Source organism: Gracilinanus agilis, chromosome 5 (assembly GCF_016433145.1).
Source record: "Gracilinanus agilis isolate LMUSP501 chromosome 5, AgileGrace, whole genome shotgun sequence".
Taxonomy (NCBI): Eukaryota; Metazoa; Chordata; class Mammalia; order Didelphimorphia; family Didelphidae; genus Gracilinanus; species Gracilinanus agilis.
The window spans coordinates 95,707,661-95,734,254 of record NC_058134.1 but is presented as its reverse complement, the minus strand read 5'-3'; the positions used below and the strand labels follow the sequence as shown (position 1 = coordinate 95,734,254).

General features: G+C 35.4%; 1 protein-coding gene across 1 annotated transcript in view; it reads right to left on the bottom strand.

Moving 5' to 3' along the window:
* Positions 1 to 26,594, bottom strand: part of KMT2C (lysine methyltransferase 2C) — a gene marked incomplete at its 5' end in the record, with an annotated part of 335,980 nt that overhangs the window by 36,423 nt on the left and 272,963 nt on the right. Inside the window, 10 exons of the mRNA XM_044678960.1 lie at positions 2,121 to 3,815; positions 8,392 to 8,624; positions 10,372 to 10,435; positions 11,793 to 11,859; positions 13,759 to 13,870; positions 17,303 to 19,113; positions 20,052 to 20,326; positions 21,023 to 22,915; positions 23,558 to 23,740; positions 25,103 to 25,176. Coding sequence (XP_044534895.1) covers positions 2,121 to 3,815; positions 8,392 to 8,624; positions 10,372 to 10,435; positions 11,793 to 11,859; positions 13,759 to 13,870; positions 17,303 to 19,113; positions 20,052 to 20,326; positions 21,023 to 22,915; positions 23,558 to 23,740; positions 25,103 to 25,176 — 6,407 coding nt within the window. The remainder of the gene's footprint in view (positions 1 to 2,120; positions 3,816 to 8,391; positions 8,625 to 10,371; positions 10,436 to 11,792; positions 11,860 to 13,758; positions 13,871 to 17,302; positions 19,114 to 20,051; positions 20,327 to 21,022; positions 22,916 to 23,557; positions 23,741 to 25,102; positions 25,177 to 26,594) is intronic.

Sequence of the window (26,594 nt, the reverse complement as noted above, 5' to 3'; positions counted from 1 at the left end):
TGTTAAGCATATATATTCCAAAAGAGTGAAAGAAAGTAAGCTTGTATATATGCCAAAATATGTACAGCAACACTGTATTAAGCAAAGAACAAGAAGCACCATGGCTACCCATATATTGGGAATATATTGGAATATTAGTGTGTTTTAAGAAATAATGAGTATGATAAATACAGGCCCTGCGCTCAAAAATGACCACACACACACACATCCTAACTGTGTGACCCTAGTCAAGTCAGTTAACCCCATTTATCTAGCTCTTACTTAATACTTGTATGCTTTGAAACTGATACTCAGTATTGAATCAAAGATGGAAGGTTTAAAAAAAAAAGAGTTGGTTCTTTGGGAAGGGAAAGGAGAGTAGGAATTTCAGGAATGTAGGTAAAAATATATCAATAAATTTTACTTAGAAAATAGGAGTTGGCATCAAATCAGCAGCATAACACAAATTTTTCATAATGCACTTTTATGTAGCATGTTCTTCAATTATTTCCATAAACTATGCAATTCATCTCTGGGATTCAAATCCAAGGTCCAATATACTTTACTATATTGCTTTCTCCCCCATAATGATGGAATGAATACTAGATCTTTTATAATAAACATATATTCTAATCAATAAAAGTTCCCTGATCAAGGAGAGGAAAAAAAAATTCAGTATATATGGACTCATTAACAACATCATGAAGAATTAAGAATTTTGACTTAAGTGATACAATTTCAGAACCCAGGAAGAAAAAAAAAGTAAAATTTTACCTAAAGAAGAAAAATAGAGTATCGATATTCAGTTGGAAGAAGTCTGATATTTAAATGTAGAAATAAATAAATCTCAAATAAGTGAAACTAAAACACATTTCTTTATCCTTGGACATACAGATTTTTAGAATAAACCCTCAAGTAAGCATAATGGTGACCATATTTTATGAATGTAGTTCATTGTTAAGGTGCCTTAATGAATGAGCATTAACTTCAATTCAAAAAGCATTTATTAAATAAACACTTCTTATTGTATGCATGGAACTAAAGGACAGATAAATAACTGAACAAGACAACTAACATCAAAATCAGCAGATAAAATCAATCATCAGCTATCGAGATCTATTTCTCTGATAATCTGATAAGGACTGCTTAGTTGATAAGAAACTGGACACAGGAGACAATATTGACTGTTAACTCATAGCTGCTTCTCGGAAGTGCCATAGAGTCACAAGTTTTTTATATATGAAAATTCAAACTCCCTTTCACCCACAAGCACAGAGAGAGTAGACATTGCAATTAGTTTAGACAATACACAGAAACTCAGAAATTTCAAGGTGAAGATAAGAACCAGGCTGAACCTTCAGCTGCATGATTATCAGCAAGCTAAGTCTGAGAATACTTTTCTCCTGGGCACAATGTCCCTGCTAAACTATGGTTTTGGCCTTGGGTGCATTTCTGACCAAAGGAGAGAATGTTAACCTCTTGACTGCTGGTTTGCTAAGAGCTTAAAGCTCTTCAATAAGGCCACAATACTTTTCAATAAGAAATCACAAGGATCACAAAAGAGGTCAAAAGAGGAGTCTCAGATTTTTATCTATTTGACACTGTTTCTCTTATTGGCTTCCCACAGTCAGCTAACATATATAGAGCACCTATTATGTAACACACTAGGAGATGCAAAACTGAATGAGATATTGTCCATACCCTGGAGAAGATTTTGCTTTAATCAAGAAACTGAAGTCATTTATATATAAACCAGAATTTATGTTCCACAAATGAGGAATGAAAAGCTATGGGGCAAAGGAGAGGAAGAGAATGTTTAAAATTGTGGATCTGAATTATGGACTAGTATGAAATAGCTCCTTATACCCATAAGTAAACCTTATAAATACATATCAAGAAGCAAATCAATAAGAGTTTTAATGTACTATATGCCCAATAATGAAGACAAAAAGCTCTTCATTAAATAAAGGCATATGATAGTGAAGAGAAAAATTAATATGACTAACTTAATTGGACTACTGAGCTCCCCTGTGGGAAGGAGAGGGGAATAAAATAGTGCCATCTCCCAAAACAAAAATCATGAGAAGAAAAAAGAATGGAGAGAAAAAAAATTGATGATTTAAAAAACTGTTGAAACTTACCAGGCCTTCAGCTGATTTATGTTTTTCAATTAATTTGGTATTCCCAGAACGTTCTTCTTCTAATCTCAAGCTATCATCAGATTTTTTATTTAAAAGGGAAGATGTCTTTTTATTTTTCAATAAATGTTTCAAAAGTTCATTCCCTGAATCTCCTTTTGAGGGAGGAACACTCACTAATTGGGTAGGACATGGGGCTGATAAGGCAACTTTTTCTTCTATTTTAATGCCAGTTTGATCCTCCAGTTTGGGCTCAGTTTGGCCAGGGCATTGTTCTGCCTCAGCCTTTTCCAGTTTAATTTCTTGAATATTTTTAGGGACTTCCAAGGCGAACTTTATAGATTCTGAGTCTTCAGTGGTCTGATGATGTGGATTCCTCTGAGAAAAATCACTACTGGAAAGATTGTCTTCTAATTCTGAAGATGGCTGATTTATCTCCTCATTAGTAGTTGAAGAGCCAGGGGGTTCTGCTGACTCTTGGTCTATGGGATGAGGGTTAAGTTCACTGGGTGTGACCATTGTTGGGGTTGAGGTAGGTTCTGAAATACTTGGAGTTGGAGGGGCAGTTATATCTGAATGTGGAGTTGATGGTGCCTTTGTTGACTCCACATCATCATCTTTCTTTTTTTTCCTTATTCTTTTCTTTTTCCCTTTTTCTTCTGGAATTATATCAGAATACAACTGAATAAGAGACTGGCTTGATCCAGGATAGTTTTGAATGTGAGGCACTATAGTCTCCTGACCACATGGAGGACCACTATTAGTTGGCTGTGGTGTTGCTGGCATTCCAGGAGGAAAGGAAGGTCTTATTTGGCCTTGTGAAAAATTGTTCCCAGAAAGATTTCCATGTGGTTGTTTGACAGAATGGAAACTTGGACCACCACCAGGAACTAATGATGGATCAGGCCCAAAAGGGGCAGGGCCCATATGCCGTCTTTCATTAGTCTGCATAAAAGTTTGATTGGGGGGTGAATTAACAGATCCCTGCTGCATACCTGGCTGTTGTAGTACTTGCCCTATTTGCTGTTGATGTTGTGGAGATGGTGGAAGGGGTCTAGAGTGTGGCATGAAATCACAGGGTAAGTCAGAATTGAAATATGGAATCTGGGACAAAGATCGATTATTCAATTCTGATCCAATCATGCCATGCTGTTCCATTTCTATCCTCTGTTGCAAAACCCTCTGCCGGTCCACTTCTTGCATGAGTTGAATTCGCTGTCTTTCCTGTTGTTCTCGTAAACGTTCTTTACGTTCTCGCTCTTGAAAACTTTCACTGAAGGGGTTATTGTCATCAAATTCTACTATGGGAGGTGGGCCACCCTGTGGATTTGGATTTGAAGTTGACCCTGGAGCTGAAGCATTAGTTTTTATTGGTAATGGAGGCATTGGAGGTTGCAACCTTGAAGCATTTACAGGGAGGCGAGGAGGGGTATTTGTAGGCTGCCAACCTGGCAAATTTGGCATTCTTGCAGGATTGGACTGACTAGGAATAACAGATGTATGCTGTTGGTGTTGAAGCTGCTGTGATGCCATTGGAAAATTTGGCTGACTTATTGTTGATGGTGACCCTCCAGGAACCATTGTGGGCTGAGCCTGGACTCCTGGCATCAAGACAGGTGGGGCCATTGCACATTGCTGTTGCTGTTTGATTCTATAATCCTCAATGAGCTCAGCATGTTCTTTTTGTTGTTTACGAATCTGAAAGACAAAAATATCGTGCAATTGTATGAATATTTGTAGACAATTCATTCAATAGGCATTCATTGAGAACTGATTACATGAAAGGCTCAGTGAAAAGCCAGATCAGTCAGTAAATCTTGGCTGGTGGTACAGTTAATAACAAAGACAGCAATAAGATGTCAAGGGGCTACATTAGATGGAAGAGATTTAGAAGGTAAGACTAGAAAGATTTTTTTTCTTGGATTATAGCAACATTAAAAAACAAGGTTTTAAGAGTTGTAGTTTTAGATCAATAGTATTCTAATCACCAGTACTTACTTAACTCTCCTATATGTACTCTACAGTCCACCAAAATAGCCCATTTGAGGTATCTTATGCCATCAACATTCATCTCCCCTTTCCACTGCATGTTTCATTTTTACTGTGCCATGGTGTGTTCTCTTTTCCCAAACATCACATCTTAGAACTTGTTTCCTTCAAGATTGAGGTGAAAGTTTACCTTCTTTAAAGGGCCTTTACTGCTTCTCACCACTCTTATTCAACTGTTTCCTCTCTATAATTGTCTTGTATCTGCTCTGTATATATTATGAATGTGCCTGTCTGTAAACATGTTTTACTCAGGCCCTAAAATGTAAGCTACTGGAATTCAATATGGAGAAAAAGGGAACATTCCAGCCAAAGTCTCCCAACATTGCCCTCTAATCGACTTTAGAAGAATGTGTCAAATCAAATTCTGGGGCAAAATAGCCAATAAAATGGCAGGTGAGACTTTTCTTCAACCCAAGAAAATTGAGATCAGGAGAGGTCTGTGACATGAGGGTAGAGACTGGATCAGAATGAATGTGGCAGGAAGACAAGTGATAGGCTTCAGAGGTAGTGGCAAAAGTAGGCACAGTTTCAGGAACTCTCGCATCCCCAAAATGATGAGGATCAGACGACTGGTCAAAAGGAGACTGGAAAGTGCAGGAACAAGTGCTGTTTGGTAATTGCCCATTACCCAATTCTAGGGCTGAGATGATTACAAGGGAGTAGGATCCCTTTCTGGGGAAGGACAAAAGTGAAGACAAGGAGGATCACTGACCACACCTCTCCCAGGATTATACCACCTTGGAAGCACTGAAAGGAGGCACCACTCCCCTAACCTCAAGCCCCTAGCCAAATTAACTCTGAAAACAGGAGGATAAACTTAGCACAGTGACACCAGAATGATGAACCTTTTAGAGATTCCCATGTCCATACTGCACCCACAAGCCACCTGTGAGCCCCCTATATTACTCCCAACAGCAGAGGGAGGAAGTGCTCTCCTTGGACTGCTTGGGCAGAGGGGTTGGGCATGGGAAAAATGTCCCCCAGTGAGGTGGGGGGGACGGGCAACCCCTCTAGCATATTGGGGCACACATGCCAGGTCCTCAGCAAACACAGCCTACACCCTCAGGGGAGCATGGCCCAACTCTAACATCAATTCAAAGTCAAATGGGCTAGAACAATAAGAAAACCAAAAAAAAAAAAAGAACCTGAACCTGATCATATGTTAAAACTACTATGGTGATGGAGAAGTTATAAACTCAATAAAAACAAGCAAAGCATCAAAAGAATAATGCAGGCTAGATAGAAGGCTTGATGAATTCCTAGAGAAGATAAAGAGATTTTTAAACGAAAAGGAACAAAAAAATGACAAAATCAAGACTGGGAGAGGAAAACTGGGGAAGGAAATGCAATAAGAACTATAAAAGAGAGGGCACAAAATACCACGTAAGAAAAGAATTCCTTAAAAAAGTGAAATTGGCCAAATGGAAAAGGAGGTACAGAAGATCAGAAATACAGAAGAAAATATTACATAAAAATCAGAATTGGGCAAATAGAAGCTAATGACTTCATGAAATATCAGGAAACCACAAAACAAAATCAAAAGAAAGAAAAAAAGAAGAAACTGTGAAATATCCAATGGAAAAACAACTCACTGAGAATAAAGTTAAGGAGAGATATTATAAAAATTAAATGAATGCCATACTCAAAAGAAGAGCCTAGACATCATCATTCAAAAAATTATCAAAGAAAACTAGCCTGATAGTTTAGACCTTGAGGGCATAATAGGAATAAAAAGAATCCACCAATCACATCCTGAATGAAAACCATCAGAAATATTATAACAAAATTTCAGAGCTCCTAGGCCAAGGAGAAAATATTGCAAGAAATCAAAAGGAAATTTTAAATATTAAGGACCCACAGTTAGGAAAACACAAAATGTATCAGTTTCTACATTAAAGGATCAGAGGGCATGGAAAATTATACACTGGATGACAAACAAGCTAAGATTTTAAGCAAGAATATACCACATTCTAAGCAAAAATCAACTACTTAGCAAAACGGAGTTTCAACCTTTAGTGGGGGAGGGGAATGTATATACGATGAAATAGAAGACTTTCAAGCATTCTTGATGAAAAGATCAGAGGTGAATAAAAATTTAACTCTCGAATAGAAGAGAAGCATAAAAAGGTAAACGGAAAAGAAAAATCGTAAGGGATTCAATGAGGTTAAACTGTTCACATTCCTACATGGGAAAACACTTGTAACTCCTAAGAACTTTATCATTTTTAGGGGACTCAGAAGGAGCAAACATAGAGAGCATGAGTGACAGTTGAAAAGGAGATTGGGAGAAGTAAAATGGGATAAATTATCTATATATAAAAAAGGGGCAAAAGAGCTTTTAAAGTGGAGGGGAGGGAAGTGCTTGAACTTCATTCTCTTCCAGGGAATAATATATACACTCAGTTGGGTATAGAAATCTACCTTACCCTACAGGAAAACAGGAGGGAAAGAGGAAGGGGGGAAAGAGGTGTTGATAGAAGAGAGTACATCCTGGGTAATGGTCAGAATGAGAACAGGGTATGGGAGGATGGACAGAATAATGGAAGAGAAAAATGGAAGGAAGTGTACAGTAATCATAGCTGAGGGGAAAAAATTTAAACATTCTCTGACAAAGGCCTCATTTCTCAAATGCAGAGAAATGAGTTAAATGTATTTGAAAACAAGTCATCTCCCAGTTGATAATTGGCTAAAAGATATGAACAGGCAGTTTTCAGAAGTATTCAAAGTACTTTATAGTTATATTTTTAAAAAAAGCCCTAAATCACTATTGTTTAGAGATATGCAAATAAAAATAAAATTTTAGGCATCACCTCACATCTATCAGATTGGCTATTATGACAGAAAAAGAAAATGACAAATGTTGGAGGGGATGTGGGAAAATAGACATTAATGCACTGCTAGGGGAATTTTGAACTGATTCAACCATTCTGGAGATAAATTTGAAACTTTGCCAAAGGGCTATAAAACTGTGCATAGCCTATGACCCATTAAAAAAACCACTAAGTCTCCAGGCCAAAAAGATAAAAAACAGAAAGGAAAAAAGATCTATTCATACTAAAATATTTATAGCAACTTTTTTTTAGTGGCAAAATATTGGAAAGTGAGGGGATGAACAACAATTGGAGGATGGTTAAGTTGTGGGATATGATTGTAATAGAAAATATTTATTATGCTATAAGAAATAATGAGGAGGGACTTACAAGAACTGATACAAAGTGAAGTGAAAAGAACAAGAATAATATTATATGCAATAACAGAAATATTGTAGAATGAATAATTGTCAATGACTTAGCTATTCTAAGCAATACAATAATCTTTCCCAAAGGGCTCATGATGAAAAATGTCACCTGCTTCTATGGAAAAAACTAGAGGCTGAATCCAGACCAAAGCATATTATATTTTACTCTATTTCTTCATTTTTTGGTTCAAGTTTCCTTCCACAAAAGGACTTTTATGGAAAAATGTTTTGTATGAGTGTGCATGTAAAATATGTATCAGACTGCTTACCATCTCAAGGAGGGAGGGAAAGGAAAGAGAGAAGAAAATTCACAACTCAGAATTTTTTAAAAAGTTACAAAGTTGTTTTTCCACTAAATACGGTAAAGCAAAAAAACAAAACAAAAAAAAAACCAACAAAACAAAACCAGAATTGATTAAGCAAATGAAAAATAAAGTTAAAAAATCTTAAAGAAGAAAATTTCTTAAAAATTAGAATTGAAGGGGGCAGCTGGGTGGCTCAGTGGATTGAGAGCCAGGCCTAGAGGCAGGAGGTTTTAGCTTCAAATCTGACCTCAGACACTTTGTAACTCTGTGACCCCAGGCAAGTCACTTAACCCAAATTGCCTAGCCCTTACTGTTCTTCTGCCTTGGTTCCAAGACAGTAGTTAAGGGTTTTTAAAAAAAAAAGATTTGTACATGGATATTTGATGATTAAATCCATTAAAACAGATATTTAATAAAGTACTTTCAAGTACTCCTAATGAAAAGACCAGAGCTAAAGTTTGGTAGAAGGATTAAAATATCTTGGGATCTAGGGAAAGGGGATATATTGAGTGAAAGTCTGGAGGAGGCAGTGATGAACCAGGAGTATCCTAGGAATTACTACCTTCCTGGTACTTAACACTACCAATAATAAATCTTTTCATTACTATAACAAGAAGAAAAAATAAAATAGACAATTAACAATGGTATGTTGAGTAACTATTTCTTTCAATAGGCATGTTACCTGCTCTAGCCGTTTCTGAACCATACTCTGCTGCTCTGTAACATGCTTCAGTTGTTCTGCATCTTCTTCTGGGAATTCACGCCCAGCTTTTTTGGCAGTACGTTGCTTAGCAGAAAGAGCCTTTTTAGATTTTCTGTGCAGTCCAATTTGTTCTTCAAGATATTTCTGTTGCATCTGGAGGAGCTGTTGGGTCTCTTGAAGCCATTCTTCATACTGCTTTCTTTGTGAATCATCTGGAAAAAAATCATCAAAATTGAACATTTATTAGTATTATTAGGGTCTGGTTGATGGAAACTCCATTAATGCATTAATTTTTTTCAAATGCTGGTACATCATAACTTTAAAAAATTTAACCAAAAATATATATCATATATAATGTGAAAAGATTGAGACACTATGAAGGAACTACTAATTTGTGGGCAGTATTTTGTTTTAAAAGCCAAAGCATGTCTATTTGAAAACATGGTTTTCTACCACTTATATTTACAAAAACCAGCTGAAATATTCATAAAATGGATTCCACAAAAGTAACCATAGCCTGATATCTATATCATGGATTAATTTTCATAGATCCTCAAGCATTTTCTAAACCAAGTTATACAAGGCCCTATTGAGAGGTTCAGTGCATGAATCCCTTCACATCGGTTTCAGTTGACAAAGTTGCTCTAATTTTAAATATAAAAAGATACTGCTTCTAGCAAGGTAAAAAATTTAGAAGTTCTTAGAAAAGGCTGATTTTATTTAGAATCCTGTGTTCTCTATATAGATAACTGATGGTAGGTATAAAGTAAATTTAACAATAATTTGTAATTTCCCAATTATAAAGCTGTAAACAAACAGAAATAATGAAACAGTAAAGTCTCAAATAGTTAGTAGTTAATGATATTCTTGCTGTTCTTGCTTGCCTTTTGCCCCAAACAAATACAACTTCTGTTCATTTAGTATTGTTTTTATTCTAGAAGGGTATTTCACTCCTATGCATTAATAGCAAATCAATAACAGTAATTTTGTTATAGTATAGATTCTGCACATGCCATCTTCTTATCATAAGATAAGGGAATACAGAGAATGTGTAACTCTAGAAGGATCCTAGCTTTAAAAAAAAAAATCAATGTTACAGAATATCATTATACATTAAGAATTTAACTAAAGTAAATGGGCACAGTAAAGTTAGAAAAAGCCAGTTAGAGAAGTTTGGTATGTTTAAAAAAATATAAAAATATATTCAAATTATGATTGTGGCATACCAGGAATTCAAAAGGTCAGATTTTGGACTTTGTTAGTATATCTAGAGAAATCTAGTGCATGTGACTATTGTATCCAGTTGACCAAATTTGGAAGGGATTTTCAAGAACAGGCTTTTTCACAAGGTTTCAGAAGTTCTCCTTCTGGTGGAATAAGACCTACCGCAAGGAAAGCCTTTCTGGTTTCTGGAACCAAGAGAGCAGAGGTGCGCAAAATGAAAAATAATGGTGAAAAAAAGTTAGCTAAACAGTTTGGAAATTTCAGAAAAGTTCAATTGAGGTTGAACTTTAAAAACCTAACCTGAGTCATCTAAGGAGTTCTCTGAAGGTAATTCTGAAAAGGTATGAAGCATTTCTAATCTAACAAAATGTCACCCTATTTTTTTCCTTAATATATTCTCATTATTTCTTGCATAGCATATCTTTTTTTTAATCTGTGCATTTTAGAGAGTCTTCAGAGAAAGTTGAGAATGGTTCAATTCAACATATAAATCTCTATCACAGGTACTGTGTTCAATATATGTACAAGCAGGAAAAGAGAATGGGGAAAGATGATTTTTCTAATGCAAATGCTCAAATCTAACCAATTCTTCACACAATTTAAAGGTTCAGAAATAACCAAAAAAGTATGCTCAGTTATATAGTTATAATTGAGAGAGACCAGGGGAGAATACATATATAGTAAAAGCAAAATATCCCCATAATACATGTAACTTATTAAAAGACTTATACTTACTGACAAATCCTGGACCAAAATTTGGAGGATTAGGCCTAGAAATCTGAGGTGTTAAACTGCCATCCTAAAATAAGTAAAATGTATAAGAATTTTTTTATAATCAAACATCAGACAAAAAAATACTAAATAGGACTGGTAAAATATTTTTAAACACACTACAAAGGAATTAGAATCTTTCACTTTCACAAGGTAGAATGAATTTAGTGGTCAAATTTGAGCATTTGTAATCAGGTCAAAACTACTTTTCTCTTTTAAACATTTAGTAACATACAATCAGTTTGGGAACTAAAGTACTCAAATTAAGATTGGCCAAGTTAACTTGTGAGGAGTATGATTGTGTAAAATATTAATGGATGATCAGAATATGACTGCCTTAGACTCTCACTATGGTACTATAGACAAAGACTACAATACAAATTAATCTTATATTAGAGTTCCTCTGGCCATTTTGTAAGGAAATTCCTTTGGATGAGATGCAAAAGTTGCACCAGTCTACATTGAATTCTACATTATTTAAAGAGATTACAATGTATTAGTTTTAAAAAAAGTTGACTAAAGAGATTTAACTTTAATTCCAATTAAATAATTCACTTGTCTTAGAAAACTTTAACATGAAGTGGCAAATAAACTTATTGAACACTGGAAATAATTTATAGTAGGTACGCAATAAAGAAAACTGACATTTACTTTATTTTCAAGTCCCACAAGTTATAGACTGACAAAGCAAAAAAGGAGTCAGTGAATTTATTAATAATAAATAGGAGATTGTAGTTCTTATCGAAATTAAGATAAATACTCATAATACTGCTACAGATATTAAAGAGATTACTATATTGTTTAGCTATAGCAAAAACACAAGCAAAATAATATCTAAAGCACATTTTTAAAACTATCAGATCAAATTTTTAAGTACTTTTGAAAAAAATGCTACCACTTTCCCTAATCATTGCCTAATTATTTATAAAAATACAATTATTTTATGTAGAATAATTAGCAGTAGAACTGAGTGGTTTCTAAAAATAGTTCTCTAGGTGAATATCATAAGTGTATATGGGAGGAATATTTTTATTTTTATTCAGTGTCCAACTGAATATTCTGTCAAGTTAACAAAATCACCACACATTATTCTATGAAAATGAAACTATGGGTTCTTTTTTAAACTTCTGATATGCTTATAAATGTGTCAATTAGAAGAGCTTATATAAATTATTCAGAACGAACTCTGACATATAATAATAGCTCTAGGGTCAAAATGACACTATATATGAGACTCACATAATACATAATTAATTGTTCATTTGAGTTTTCCTTTACAATATCACACTGACTTTGATGGCTTTATTTAAAAAAACAACAACAAAAAACAATGAATCTGAAAGTAAAACAAAATCAACAAATGCTTCAATTACAAGTAACATTACCTGAGCAACTGCCTGCTGGGAAAGATTCTGGCCTTCACTACTTTGTGTCCCAGACATAAAGGGGAACCTGTAAAAAAGGAAGCATCTCTCTAAAAAAATAAACATTTAGCAGCAAAAATTTGTGGAATGATTTAAAGGAAAATACTATTAAATACCTAGTAATTTTTCTATACCAATGAGGCAAAATTAGCCAACATATAAAGGAAAAAACAATAAATATAATAAAATTAGGCTTAAGAAGGTTCTAAACCATTATTTTATGCTCTCAACTTAATTAAAGATTATGACAAGCATTTTTTAATCACATCTGAATATTTGTATTTTTTCATTATTAATAAAAATTCCAGGCACCACTTATTTTATAAGGTAAACTAATTGAAATTTAAAATATGATAAATTAAAATGTTCACCATAACTGTCTGAAGATCAAAATATAATTCATATGAATATGAAATTTCTAAAAGACATTTCAAATAACAAACATTAATTTTTAATGTACTGTTTAATGTGTCAGGGTGTGAAGTTTATATTAGCTACGTTTGCCTGGATCAAGGCTCAGTGCCAAGACATATAAAAGGCATTACTCAATGTATGTTGAATTGAATTAAGTGCTGGACACGGACTCAGGAATGCTTTTTTATGATTTAGTTTCCTGAGATTTAGAAATAGATCGCATATAATCCTCAGGGTTTTTGTAAAGACTAACAGAGATAATATTTATAAGATATATAGAACAGAGCTTCACACATACTAGGACACTTATTAAATGCTTGTTCTCCTCTAATTCTGACTCTGGGCAAGTTACTCTCTGGCAATGATAATAGCATCTATCTGAGATGATGGTGAATCTCAAAAGACATAGTATTTATCCAATATTATGCAAACATTAAAGAATTATGATGCTATTATGATTATTATTAATTGACCAATTCACATCTTGCCTCTATTAACCAATCAAGTATGTGGTAGTATCTCCTATATATTATGTAAGTATAACACTTACACAACTAATATAATAAAGCATCTGTCTATATCTTCTTCTCTAGGCCAGGTGTAATCTTTGTAAGTACAAGGTCAGAGAATACCATGAAGAGTACTCTGAATATGGTCCATATATCAATAGGGTCCAAAAATTTTGTTAAATTGATATACTGGCTTAGACAAGCTGTTCAGAGCTTAAAACAGTGCACTTAAATTCTTGTTGACTTGTGGTGCTAATAAAAAATTTAATGAAAATGCTTCATACATAAACTCTCAACACTGAGATAATTATTTTCTATTTCTCTGCTAACAGTGAAATGGTTCCAAAATAAAATCATGTCAATAGAATTCTACCTTTCCTATTAGAATTTCTGTCTCAGTCTCTTTATCTCCTTTAAAATGAGTGCTATCTAGTTTCCAAGATCCAAAAAAGAGTGTTACTTTATTATTTATAATTTTCCTCCCTTCCTTTATATATTTTTTGTTCCAATGGAGAACAAGCTATCAATCTTCTCTAGTAATTAGTAAAAATTCTTATTATTAACTCCCTCAACCTCTTGTTCTCCTTTCTCCCTTCAGTATCCTTTTAGAGAAAGATAAGCCTTAATTTACTTATGGAACAAATAAGAATCTTTCTCTCAATTCAAATCTCTTTTTCCTTCTATCATTAATAAGTAACCCTACACACTTTTTACTTCTAATCATCCATGACATAGGTAGCATTAAAGTATCATTTATTAAGGCAAAAAATTTATATATCTCTCCCCACCATGTCATTCAAATCAGTATTTTCCAAACCTTTACCTCATGTTTGAAAGAAACTTGCTCTTAATCTCAGATCCTACTCAATTTAATGTTTATTCTTTCCTAAAATGTAAATCACTAAATTTCAATATGCTCTCTCCAAATACTAGGCACATTCACATTACATCAATGACTTTAGTGACTTCTAGTCTCAAAAGATTAGGGGCCATCTTTATCTTACCTGTTCATGACCATTGGTGGCATCCCCATATTGTTTTGAGCCATTACTTTATTAATCCCTTTAAGAGCTACCATTTTTGCTTTCATTATAGGATCTGTGATTGCATCAAAATCTAAAGAAAAAAATCATTATAGTTATTTGTACTGTCTCATAGTAGGAAATACAATGTAAACAAATCATTTCCTATGGCATTAAACATAACTTTATTCTTTTATATTTGCATGAGCTATTAAGATGTTGGTTAAGACATTCTGATATTTTTACAAGGATCCAAATTAATTTGTTCCTGTTTCATTAATTTATATTTGGAAATATATTTTAATCGCAAAATCTATGATAACTAAGGTAAGATGTTTCAATCAAATTTAAGATTTTCCTTTATCTAACATTTCAATTCATCCAAACACTTCCTTATAATTGTGGATTCCATGAGAGTAGCCAATGTAGTAAAATAACAAACAGGAGGAAAACATACATTTGAAGATACCATTAATGGTATCCTCCTGTTTATTGTTTTACTTCATTGGCTACTCTCATGGAATCCACAATTATTCTATTAAAAAAAAATAGAAAGGATGCAGGGATCGCTGAAAAAAATTGGTTCTATAATGATTAATTAATAAAATTTCTCCCATCAATACAGGATGATATGTGTTCTAGCAATTTATAGCCTTAGAGACTTGCCTAGAGCACTGAAAGGTAAAGTTACTTCTCCAATGTCATATAGCCTGTATATGCTGAAAAAAGAATCTGAACCCAGGTCTTCCAAGCTTTGAGATCTCAATCCAATACTTGATGCTTCTCTAAGAACAAGATATAGATACCTTGAAAAGAATTATTACTCAGTGAGAAGCCTTTAGTTTCCAAACTTCCCCAAAGAGTTGAGCATCTTTTAAAATTTACCTAATATTGTATTTTGTGTGTATATGTTGCCCACATGCATGCACATGAATGCTGAGCTCTCATTCAGAGAAACTTGAAGAACAAGTTAAAATATTATTTACAGAGGTGTGAAAAATAAGTTTATCAAATATTTTCTGATCACTAGGAGTTACAAGAATAAAATAAAATATTTCATTTTACAAATTTGCTTAAATTCAATAATCTCAGTGCTGCGCAGGAAAAAAAATATGGTACACAACATTTTTAGGAAAGAATGGGCAAAGGAATAATACTACTCTTGATTTTGATTATTCTTGTTTTAATGTAATAATTATAAGATCGATAAAGCTTTCAAAGGGCTAGCATCTAAGACACTTGAAAACTGATCTTCACGACATGAATCAACCTCAAAAGAATATAATACTATTCTAACTCATTTTTTATAATTCTACAGGACTTAGCAGAACATTATTACAATGTATGAAATAATGGTTATGAAGAATGTAGAGAATCATGGGGAAAATTATAGGATCTGATATACCAAATGAATGTTATATATAACAAGAAGTTAAATGGAAAGAATTGGAATTGGAAACAAAATTTCTTAAACTGAATCCTATTAAATACCTGAGGAAGAGATGAAAAAATGTAGTGCCTCCTTTCTTTGCATACATGGGGAACTATGGATATTGTAATGTTTCTACAAGAGCATTATAGATCTGCCCCCCAATATTCACACTTATTAGGGGTTCCCTATGACTGTTGGACTTAATAGGGATTAGAGGTAGTTGGGATTCCTTAACAGATAGTGTGCCTTGAATTTGGATCCGTTCTAGTGTATAGTATTGATCTAGGACTCCTTCATGTCTATTGTCAGCATTTAAAGACAGATCAGAGACCTCTTCAAAGTCGCCTGAGGTCTTGTCTCTGTCAGAGTCCAAATAAAATGTTGAGCTAGAGAGCTGACAGCTCCTTTCAGCTTGAGCAGAGCTCAGCATTGTTCTGGCAACTGAGCTGCCTTGAGGTAAGCTCACAGAATGTTCAGAAAGAAGTTGGCAGAGAGCTAGAAAGGTGGGTTTCTCACTAAAGGTTTCTCCCACTCTGATGTTTTGAGTTTGACAGTCTTCAGGACTAGAACATTCCCTTTCAGTAGTTTCAGGTTCCAAATTACTGCTATCATTTCCACCATCAACTACTTCAAGGTTTTTTCTTCTTATCTCAAAGACTATTTGGAGATCATTTCCCAGCCCTGCTTTCTGTATGTCTGTAATGATCAGAAATGGGCAGCCATTTTCTGTAGGTACAAAAAAGCAGTTTGCCACCTTGGAACTCAGAACCTGGCAAAGCAGCCCCAGGCATGTGCCAAGGTGACAGTTAGGGACAGGCTATAAATTGAGGTCCTCAGACCCCTCAGGTTTCATTCTTTCTTCTCCTTGGGTTAGGGAGGCAGGAGGTGACAGATTGGGCCCCTGGAGGTGGGAAGTTTGATTAGGGAGGCAGGTAGGGTCAACCCTTATTGCTATCCATATCAAACAACTTTATTGGCATAGCCAATAAGCTTTATTTTCAAACAAGAATATACTGCAAACTACAAGAATTACAATAGCATCTGACCCAGGAACTTGTTATCCCTGGGCTCAGCAACAAATAGTTACAGAGTCAGAGGAGACCTCCAAGGTCCTTTATACTCTGCTCCTTAGGGAACAACTTAAGTTTAAATATTTATTTAGACTTTGATACTTAGGCAAGATTATTCAGGGTTTCCATCATCCACTCTCCTTCTCCCATTTACCTACCCTTCAGGTTACCAAATAAACCCAGTTTGATCTCAAAGCCTATAGTAATCTTTAAAGGCAACAACTTACCTTTGATGACGGTATCTAAATTGGTGTAGTCAGATCCTGATAGCATCACTAACCGGTTATAGCTGCTTTCAAGCTAGAGCTAACCCTTAATTATAACCAAAGGTTTCAGGAATTCAACATTCTACCTGACTGCCTGTTTCCTGACTGCCAAGACTGGTATCTAAGGCTTGTGGTTAGTAAGAGAATTCTTAGTCTTAAAGGAGGCTTAGCCTAGCTGGTTTGGGAACAAACCTTATCCTCACATCTAGCTGTGCATAGGGTTTTTCCTTGAGCTAACCCAACTACCATTTCTTAGACCCCTACTGGTCATAACAGTATAACCTGCTGTATTTTGTCAGATTCTGCTGGGATAATTTGGGGTTTTTTCCCTATGCTTTATTACAATTGATAGCCTCTCTATACAGGCAAGAGAAAGGGATACTATTAGCAAAGGAGATAGAAAAACATGACATCAATATTATTTTTATATGAAATATACATCAAAGGCAGTTTTCAAAATGACTTTGAAACCTCTAATTCTTTTTTTTTTAAACCCTTAACTTTGGTGTATTGTCTCATAGGTGAAAGAGTGGAAAGGGTGGGCAATGGGGGTCAAGTGACCTGCCCAGGGTCACACAGCTGGGAAGTGGCTGAGGCCGGATTTGAACCCAGGACCTCCCGTCTCTAGGCCTGACTCTCAATCCACTGAGCTACCCAGCTGCCCCCTGAAACCTCTCATTCTTAATGAAATTTGATTTTGAAAAATGAAATTGAATAATTGAACCAATATTATACAAAAGATGCTATGGAACTCATACCAATATTGGGGAAGAATGGTTCAGATCGCTGGCGAATCATGGCTTGCATCTGTCTCTGCTGTTGTTGTTCCTGCCTCTCTTGATCCAAAAGGTCCTGGAGAAGAAGTGGTTGTTCCTCAAGTAGAAGAGGTCTTTCTCTATTCTGCTGAGCTAATGTCTGAGGAAGCAATAACTGTTGGGGTCCAGACATGCTACTTGGACCAGATGGATTTGCTACAGAGACAGCTTGATTGTTAGGTTGTCCAGTCCCAAAACTATGATTTGCTGACTGACTATGGATGAATCCTGGATTTACATTCATACTTTGAGAAAAAGTATGGTTCATTCTGGAGACCACAGTCATATTAGAATTCATTGTGTGGTCCAACACCGGTCCAGAAGGTGGTATTAAAGTTGTAGGCAAACTTGACACATGATTAGATTGAGTAGCTGGCAAAGAAGGTGGAGGAGATGCCAATGGCTGTATGTCAGAATTATCAGATTTCTCATTAGCAAGTAAACTTGAGAGAACTGGAGTTGATTCAGTAATGCTACAGGCACTTATTACATCTTGAGTAGGAATCTGAGTAGATCCTTGTACATGTGTGTTTGACCCAACAATTTCCTGATTAGTCCTATTGTCAATTCTATCTTGATCACAAGATGCTGAAGAAGTCTTTTCTACTTCATTTAATTCAGTTTCAGTAGAAAGCTGAGTGCAGGCAGTATTGGTACTGTTTTCGCTTTTCTCTTTTTCAGATTTTGCTTCTTCTTGTGAATGTGGAGAGAGTACTTCTGTTTTTATCTCATTCACAATAGTAGACTTTTTCTTTGGAGAAAGTTTATCAGAAGAAATTACATTCTTATCAATTTTGTCATCCTTTTTTGGTTCCTCAGTTTTGCACTGCATATCTAATTTATCATCAATTGGGACATTTAGATCCAATTCCTCATTAAACATACTTTTCTTATCACCCAGGTCAAGTTCAGGATCTGTATATGCAATAATATCAAATTCTCCTGATCTCAAGAGGTCATCAAGGTTGGGATCATTTGTTTCCAGATTATCTAGGGTATCTAACTCATCTCCTTTGCCATCCTCTGTGTCAAGGTTTAAATTTTCAAGATCTTCATCATCCAAATCTTTGACTTCAACCCCTTCAAGATCTTTGACATCTAAATCTTTTACAGACGGATCATCAGGATCAAGCTTTTCTTCTAGGCTATCAGCTGGTTGGCTGGACATCTGTAAATTACTAGATTCATCAGTTGATAATGGAGTTGGCAGAGAAGTCCCTACAAAATCATTTCCTGAGGTATGACTCAGAGAGCGCATGGCGAGAGAAGAAGGGTGGACAGTTTGGCTTGACTCTTGCTGAGATGATGGTATATGTTCCAAATTTGTAGACACCAATGTCTGACTAGGTATGCACTGAGATGTCCGTCTGACTGGATCTGTGGGTCTTGGACCTTGAAAGTCTGTCCGTGGTATAAGGTTCCCATGTCGGTGGTGTTGGGAAGTTGGCTCTATAACATTATTAGCAGAAATGTTGAAGGGAAGCCGGGGTCTTCCATCAGGGGCCCGGTGCCTTAATTCAATAAATGCTTGACCCAGGATGTTATGCTGTTGAAGTTGCATACCCTGTGGTGGAAAATGTGGTGTAAGTCCAACTGGATTATTCATCTGTGAGTTGTTCAAGGGCCTAGGCATATCTACAGACATTGATCTTCGAAGCTGTGGAGGAACTCCAGGGCCCTGCATTTGCTGAGGTGGTACAAGGAAACGTTCCTGACTTGATGGTGGACCATGGCCCCCACCTGGGAATCCAAATCTAAAAAGATATATAATTTTGGGAAATTAACATTATTCATTAAGGAATACGCCTAAAATTTCTGATTAGTAGGAAAACAACTTTAATCATAAATCTAAAATACAAAATTAATAGTTCCATTAAGGCCCTAAAACATATGGCCTAATAGGAAAAATGAATCCTCACTAAGAAGGATTTACACCTGTATGTGTATAGTTAAGCATCACATAAGAGAATGAATATTTGTAACTGAACTCAAAGTTGATAGTTTAAGGTAAATAATACAAATGCAGAATAAGGACTAAAACAAGTTAATAAACATTTAATAGATAAAACAAATATATATATATATATATTATACCTAAAGGATTTATTTTATTTTACAATAGGGGTAAATTTGGGAAAAGGTTTGAAGGCAAGAAGTTGAAGCAAATGAGGCATGGGAGTATTTCCAGGAATATGATATTGAACAAGACATATGAACAGTGAAAGGAGATAGGGTTTTGTTCAAGAGGTAAAAAAATGTGAGCCCCTATGATTTTATGAAAATTTCCTTAAAATATTCAGCCTACAACACATCTATTTAGAACTTGATTTTAAAAAGTGGAACCACAGAACTGCCAACACATTATAGGCAAAGGATATTACAGATTGTAGTAAGTGAACTTTTTATTTCACTTTAAGTCATCATCAGACATATGTGACATGTTATAACAGGGTTCTATAAAACTTCAATAAGAGAATTTTATCTCAGTTTTTGGGGAAAATAAGTCTTATTCTGTTGATATTGTCCTCAGCAGCAACAAAAATTTGTTACTGTCTGCATTTTCAATAAAGAGGAAATGCTGAAGCAGATATAAGCCCTAGTGACTCAAATTTCTATAATTAAATGGTATTTTTTAACGGCCTATCCTTAGCTATATCAACATTCTGGAACAGGCAACAAAATGACACATTACCTTAACCCATGATGCCTTATTCCCATGCCAGGAACATCAGAAGGAAACGGTCCTCGTTGTTCTTTTGGGAAAAGGGGAAATCTAGGCCCACCAGGTGGAACAACAGGAGCTCGAATGTTACCAGGATAAGGAGGTGGTGGTCTATTAAACATTGGGTTAAGATTCTCTGGTTGCCAGTGTTGCAGAGACCCAGGGTCTTGTAATCCTTTTTCTTGCCGGATAGCATTCTTTTTCTGCTGTTGTTGCTGAAGAATGATTTCACGCAACTTCTGTCTCTGGTTAGGGAAAAAAGGACCAGGAAGACCAATAATTCATGGATTCATGATATAAAAAAGGATTTTTTCAAAAGACAGCATTTCATGTCTAAATTTATTAACATAAAGTTTTTAAATATTGACATTTCTTAAAAGAAAACTAAAAATTTCAAAATAGCAATGCCTCACAATTAGTCGTGATAATGACTGATAGCAAATGACAATTGAGTACCATTCTTACGTAGGAAGAAACCATAGCATTTTAAAACTATACTCACCTACATATTCACAAAATATAAAACAAACATAGATGAGGAAATCACATGTAAACAAACAAATTTTAATAAAATTTCCTTTCTCTATTGAACTTGATACAACTTGCATGATGAAAACAGATCCAAAATCATGAATTTAAACAAGATTATGATCTCAGAGTTCATCTATTCCAACCCTCTTACTTTATAGACCAAAAAACTCAGGTTTAATGAAGTAAATTATGGGCTCAAAGCCACACAATAAGTAGCTGAGGAATGATTTGAAGATAGGATCTTTAGACTCAAATTTTCATTCTCTTTCCATGAGATTGTGTATTCTTTAAAAGAAGTTGAAGTTTACGGCTTTGTTTTTTGGGTTTGTGCTATTATTAAATTTAGGGGGAAAGCACTAGATATTTTTCTACATAATATACTTAATATCATGATTATACAGTTAGTTTACCTGTCTGAGCTTTTCTGTATCTGCTGGAGACATATTTATGGTATTCTGTGTATCTGTTACCGCTAAAGTTGGTGCTGGACCAGGAATTTGCGGGACGGTAGAAAATTGCTGTCCTTGAGAATTCATTGGAGAATTTGAAGATGCATTAAAATTCCCTTCTGATCCTGGTCTTGGTTGATCGACAACATCATGGCTAATCTGACTAGTTCCAAAGGAATCAGATTGAGGTCTTGGAGTCATTGGAGGTTGATCATAAGGGTCATGAGCAGGGGATGGTGGAACATGACTAAAAGTTTCTGACAAAGCAGGACCTGGTGGTCTTGGTGTTTGAGAACATGCATCTGATGACCTTACAAAAGTCCCTGATAAAGTTGGTCCTCTGTTTTGTGTTGCCTGGAGGAAAGCATCTTGATTTGACACAAGGCCTGGTCTTGTCATTGGGGATCTAGTAAAACTTTCTGGAATCCCTGGCCTTGGAGGCACTGATACCTGTGAATAAGGAACAGGGATGGCAGGTCTTGGTGTTCCAGGAGGATGGGCATAAGGATCAGAATGCCTTTGATTACCTGGTGATGGAACAAATAAATCTGCCTGTGCAGAGGGCATGGGTGTAGAAGTCTGCTGAATATAAGGATCAATAGTGGTAGGCCGGGCAGTTGCAGAAGGTTGGGAATAAGGATCTTTGATGGGTCGAGGTGTTCCTGAGGATTGGGAAAAAGCATCTACAAGAGGATGAGGAGTTCCTGGAGGCTGTGAATAAGGGTCCTGAGAAGTTTGCCTGGACATAGCCCCAGACTGAGAAAAAGCCCTTGAAGGATGGGCAAAAGAATCATTCATTGCAGGATGTGGAGTATGAGGAGGCTGACTATAAGGATCACTAGACTGACTAAGGGGAAAAGAGTCTACTGGTCTTGGTGTCAAAACAGGCCTTTCATAGGGGTCAGCAGACATTCTTCTTGGTGTTTGTGGCACTGACCCAAAAGGATCTTGAGGGGATTGAGGAGGGTGCATGGGAGGTTTAAAAGGTCCAGTACTACTATCAACAGGGGTAGGTGTCAAAGGGGGTCGTGTATATGGATCAGGTATCCTTTGTCTTTGAAATCTGTCTGGCCTAGGAGATGGTTTAGTGAAGGGATCATTTGTTCCAGCTGTTAAAGGGCCTTTTCCAGTTTGTTCCATGACAATGGGAGACCTTGGTATCCCCAAGGGTTTAGAAAACTGATCTGTCACTACAGGTCTAGGTGTGTCTGGGGGTTTTGCATAGGGATCACTACTAGCTGAAGAGGAAGAACACACATCCCTGGCAGATGAAAGCCTACTTGCTGTTGTTTCAGTTACTTGAATGGAACGAGACAAGGGAGTTGTGCAGGTTTCCACTGGTCCAACAGAATTTCTTCTAGGAAAGTTCTGACCTCCTGGAAGTGGTCTAGGGGTTCCCACCATTTTAGCATAAGGATCGACTGGAGAGGGGGGCCGTGTGCTTGAAGAACCTGATGAAAACATGTGTGAGGATGGTGATGGAGGAGTCTGAGTTTGAGGAAGGGCTTCCTGCACTGGGATGCGGACAGGGGCTGGAGGAGGAGGAGGAGCTTGGGGTTTTAGAAATACATCATCTGAAGCCACTGTAGTCGGGGGTCCAGGGAGCTGTGGTTTGGTAAACAGATCTTTGTGGAATGACTGTGCAGGAGACATACTTCCATTTCCAGGCTGAGGTGTTAAAGGGCTCTGTATCCCACTGCTAGGGGTGTCAGACCCAGACTGGTTCACAAGTGGTTGGGAACCAAACTGCTGCTGTTGCTGCTGCTGTTGTTGCTGCTGCTGTTCATTTTTCACTTGCTCCAATTTCTGTGTAGCTTCAATTTTTGCTTGCTGTTTACTTTTTTGTCGCATTTGCTATTGAATGAAGAGAAAGAAATTAAAAACCTTAAGACTCAACATCAATAAAGGAGAAGTCAGTCTTTCTGGTATGAGAACAACTATTAGGTCAACAACTATTACCTCTTTTACTATGTTTTAAATTCCTTAAGGGAAGGGATCATATATTACTTATCTTTGTGTTCACCCCAACAGCTACTAGCACACAAAATTTATACAAAGGAGGAATGCAAATAACTTTTGAATGAAGAATAATTTAAATATCTACTAAAGTCCAAATGGAGGTAAATAGTTTTGTAAATATAAATTCCCTAGCAACTTTGTATTCAGAGCTTAAAAACATGCAAACATATCCACTTTGCTTTTATATAAGAGCAAAATCAAATTTAGAATAAGAAAAGGCTACTCATATTTACATAGTAAATTATAATTTAATGAGTACTTTCCTTATAGCATTTCTGTGAGGTGGATAGTCCATGAATTCTTATCTCTATTATAGAGAGGAAAACTAATTTTTCCAGTGTCCTATAATGAACAACCATCTGAATGAGGAGTTCTAACTCTAGGTCCATGCCTCTTTTACCGTATCATCCTCTTAGAAATCAATGCCCCTATTTGAAAAGCAATTAAAAAAATAAAATCCAGCTAAATAACACATACCTGTCTGAATTTCCACTCCTGCTCATGTTCAGATTCTCTTTGCTTTAATGGATCTTTAAATAGATCTGAGTCAATACGAGAGCTAGGATCAATACTATCCTGCTGTTGCTGCCTCTTCATGGAATCATTTGACATCTGTACTTTATTAATACGTTGAGCAGCTCTGTTATCTCTTGCTTTTTGCTTTGAAAAAAGACAAATAACGGATGATAAGAGACAAGCATAGTAAGCTGTAAGCATATAATTATTTTAATCATTTTATTTTCACATGTTAAAATAAAATGTAATTTTAGGTAAACTTAACTAAGCAAAAGAAAGGAAAAACTGAGTTTTTAATTAAAGTTGAAAAATGATGTTTCTTAGGACTTACAGTCTTTTCTATGAAAGACTGAACTCTAAACTGATGTTTCTCCATCTCATTGTCCATCACATTCAAAGATTCTTTTTGAAAAGGTTTTATTATTATCCATCATTGAGTATGGATCCAAAGGGCAAAGGAAAAACATATAATACTGAGTGCATATCTATATATATTTCATTTATTTCAAGGCATGTAAGATTTATGTAATAAAAAGAGAATAGTTTTAGCTTAGACAGAAAGAAAGGAGACAAAATTAGGACACAAGACACTGCTTCTTTAAAAGCTTAAACTTGCAGATCTAAAGCCAAACACAAAAGAGGCTGATCTACATGAAAAAGTGGCCTATTACAATTATGGTAAAGTTTGAGTACAAAAGAGAAAAATTAAAAAAAAATGTTTACCTTCACTAAAACAAAATTGGTTGGTTGCTCTCTATTTAAGCATATAATAAATATTATTTTCAGAGGAGAACCAATTAGCTACCATTTAGTCCATATAATCTACAAATGAGGTATTTCATCTGAGTTAGAAAGGCTTCAATCTGCTAAAAAACAAAAATGCTCTGAATCTTATAATGAATCAAAAATTGTATTTTAGTAAAGAATTTAAGTGCTTTTTTAAAAAAAGTACTAAGAAGCAGGGGATGAAAATTAAAAATTGCAAACTCCTAACAGGAAAACCTCAAAACCATTTCCAACTTTGTCCTCAAGAATAAAAATATCTAAAAAAATATAGTGGTTCTGACATTGGGTGAGGGGTGGCAGAGGAGACAAGGGAGAAGAGAGAAACAATGCACTCCCAAAATACAAAGGTTATTCTGTTATATCTAAACAATTTCATTGTTAAAAAAAAAAAAAACCAGAAAGATATACTGAGAAAGGAATGACACATTTTTCATCCACCTGTGATCCCCTAAAGGAAAAAAAAACACATTTAATTTAAAAACAAAGCAAATGTGTAGTTGATTTTCAAGATTAAGCATCAACAGCTTTTGAAAAGCTAGCCTATCAAAAACATCCTCAACATTAACATCTAATGATTTAGAAAAATAACTTTTAAAGCAAAGCCATGTTAAGTTATGCAAGTATTGAAATGGAAAATTTTTTTTTGTAATCCCAAGACTTTAAAAAGAAATAAATGACAATCACATAAAGTACATAAAGAGGACAATTATTTTAAAATACCACATATGGAGCTCTTTCCTGTGAACTTGCTTTTCTCCACAATTTAGCAATCTGCTTCACTCTTGTGGCCCAATCTATAACAAAACAAGAATAGGTTCAGAGAAGGGGCCCCTTTGCAATAGCTGTGCATGTGGAACCACGATTTATTTAGGATGAACATGGCTCATGCAGATTTTTGAGCACTATGCTGCATTCACATTCTTGTATTGAGACATGGAGAAAGTAACAAAGCTGAGACAAGACCCTCGAGATAACTTGAGGAGCTTAGGATCAATGAGGAAAGGCACCACAGAAGAGCTAAAAGAATAATGGATTTGAAACTAGAGGATGTGAGTACAAATCCCACATCTACTACTAACAAATTCATGTAATGAGTATAACCACAACTGCCAACATTTATAGTGCTTTGAAGTTTAGAAAGCACTTACACATGGGATATCACTTGATCCCCAGAGCTGCTGCAAGCTAGGGACTGTATTATTCTTAATTTTAAAATTTCCTTAGTGTCCCAAAGCTAGTATCTGAGAGAAGATTTGAACTCTGTTTTTGCTGAATCCAAATCTTGCTTTCTATTCAATATGCCACTTAGTTGCCTGTGTAACCTTGGACAAGTGAATCAAAATCTTGAGGTGTCACTATTCAAATCTATAAAATGAGAGGGTTGGATGATATGATCTCTAAATTCTCTTTCACCTTTAAATGTATGGCTGTGAATAAGGAAATAAAATAACATATACATGTAATGAAGGAAAAGTGCTATAAACAAGACCAAGCAGGTAAAAGTCTATGTTTGTACTTAAGAAAGTTTTTGAAAGAAGAGAAAATGGTTCTGAGTTGGGCAAGAATTTTAAAAAAGAATAAGGAAGACATTCCAGATTTAGGTAATACCATCAGCAAAGAAATTATCGACAAGCACATACTAAGTGTCAAGTGCTATCACAGAGACACAAAGACAAAAACAGCTGTTACAAATTGAATGAGATCAGAAGACAACAGGGGAGGAGAGTGAATGCAAAAATCCTGGTGGAACAGGGATAGAAGTGGAATGAGTCTGATGAGAGATATGCCGAGGAAGGAAGGGAGAGAGACTGAGAGAGGGAAAGAGAGAGAGTCAGACTTCCTAGCAGCGCAGTAGAGAATGCTATAAGGGATGCCCCAGATTGCTCAGCTGAAAACTGGGACTAATAATAGTACCCACCTCTCACAGTTGTTGTGAAGAGCAAATGAGGTATTTGTAAAATGTTTTACACGGCATGGTTGTTACATGTAATTGCAGTTATAGTTATATAGTTTATTCCTTATTACAAATACTACATTAAGGAAATGTAAAAGAGAATGGTTTTATTTTAGACAGAAGACATAAAATTAGAATTCTTTCATCTTTAACTTAAATAATATTATTATTAAATAATATAAATAAAACAAATGAATACCACCTTCATTGTTCAAATTCAAAACTATCTATGTGGTTAAGCAATCAAGTGAGCATTCT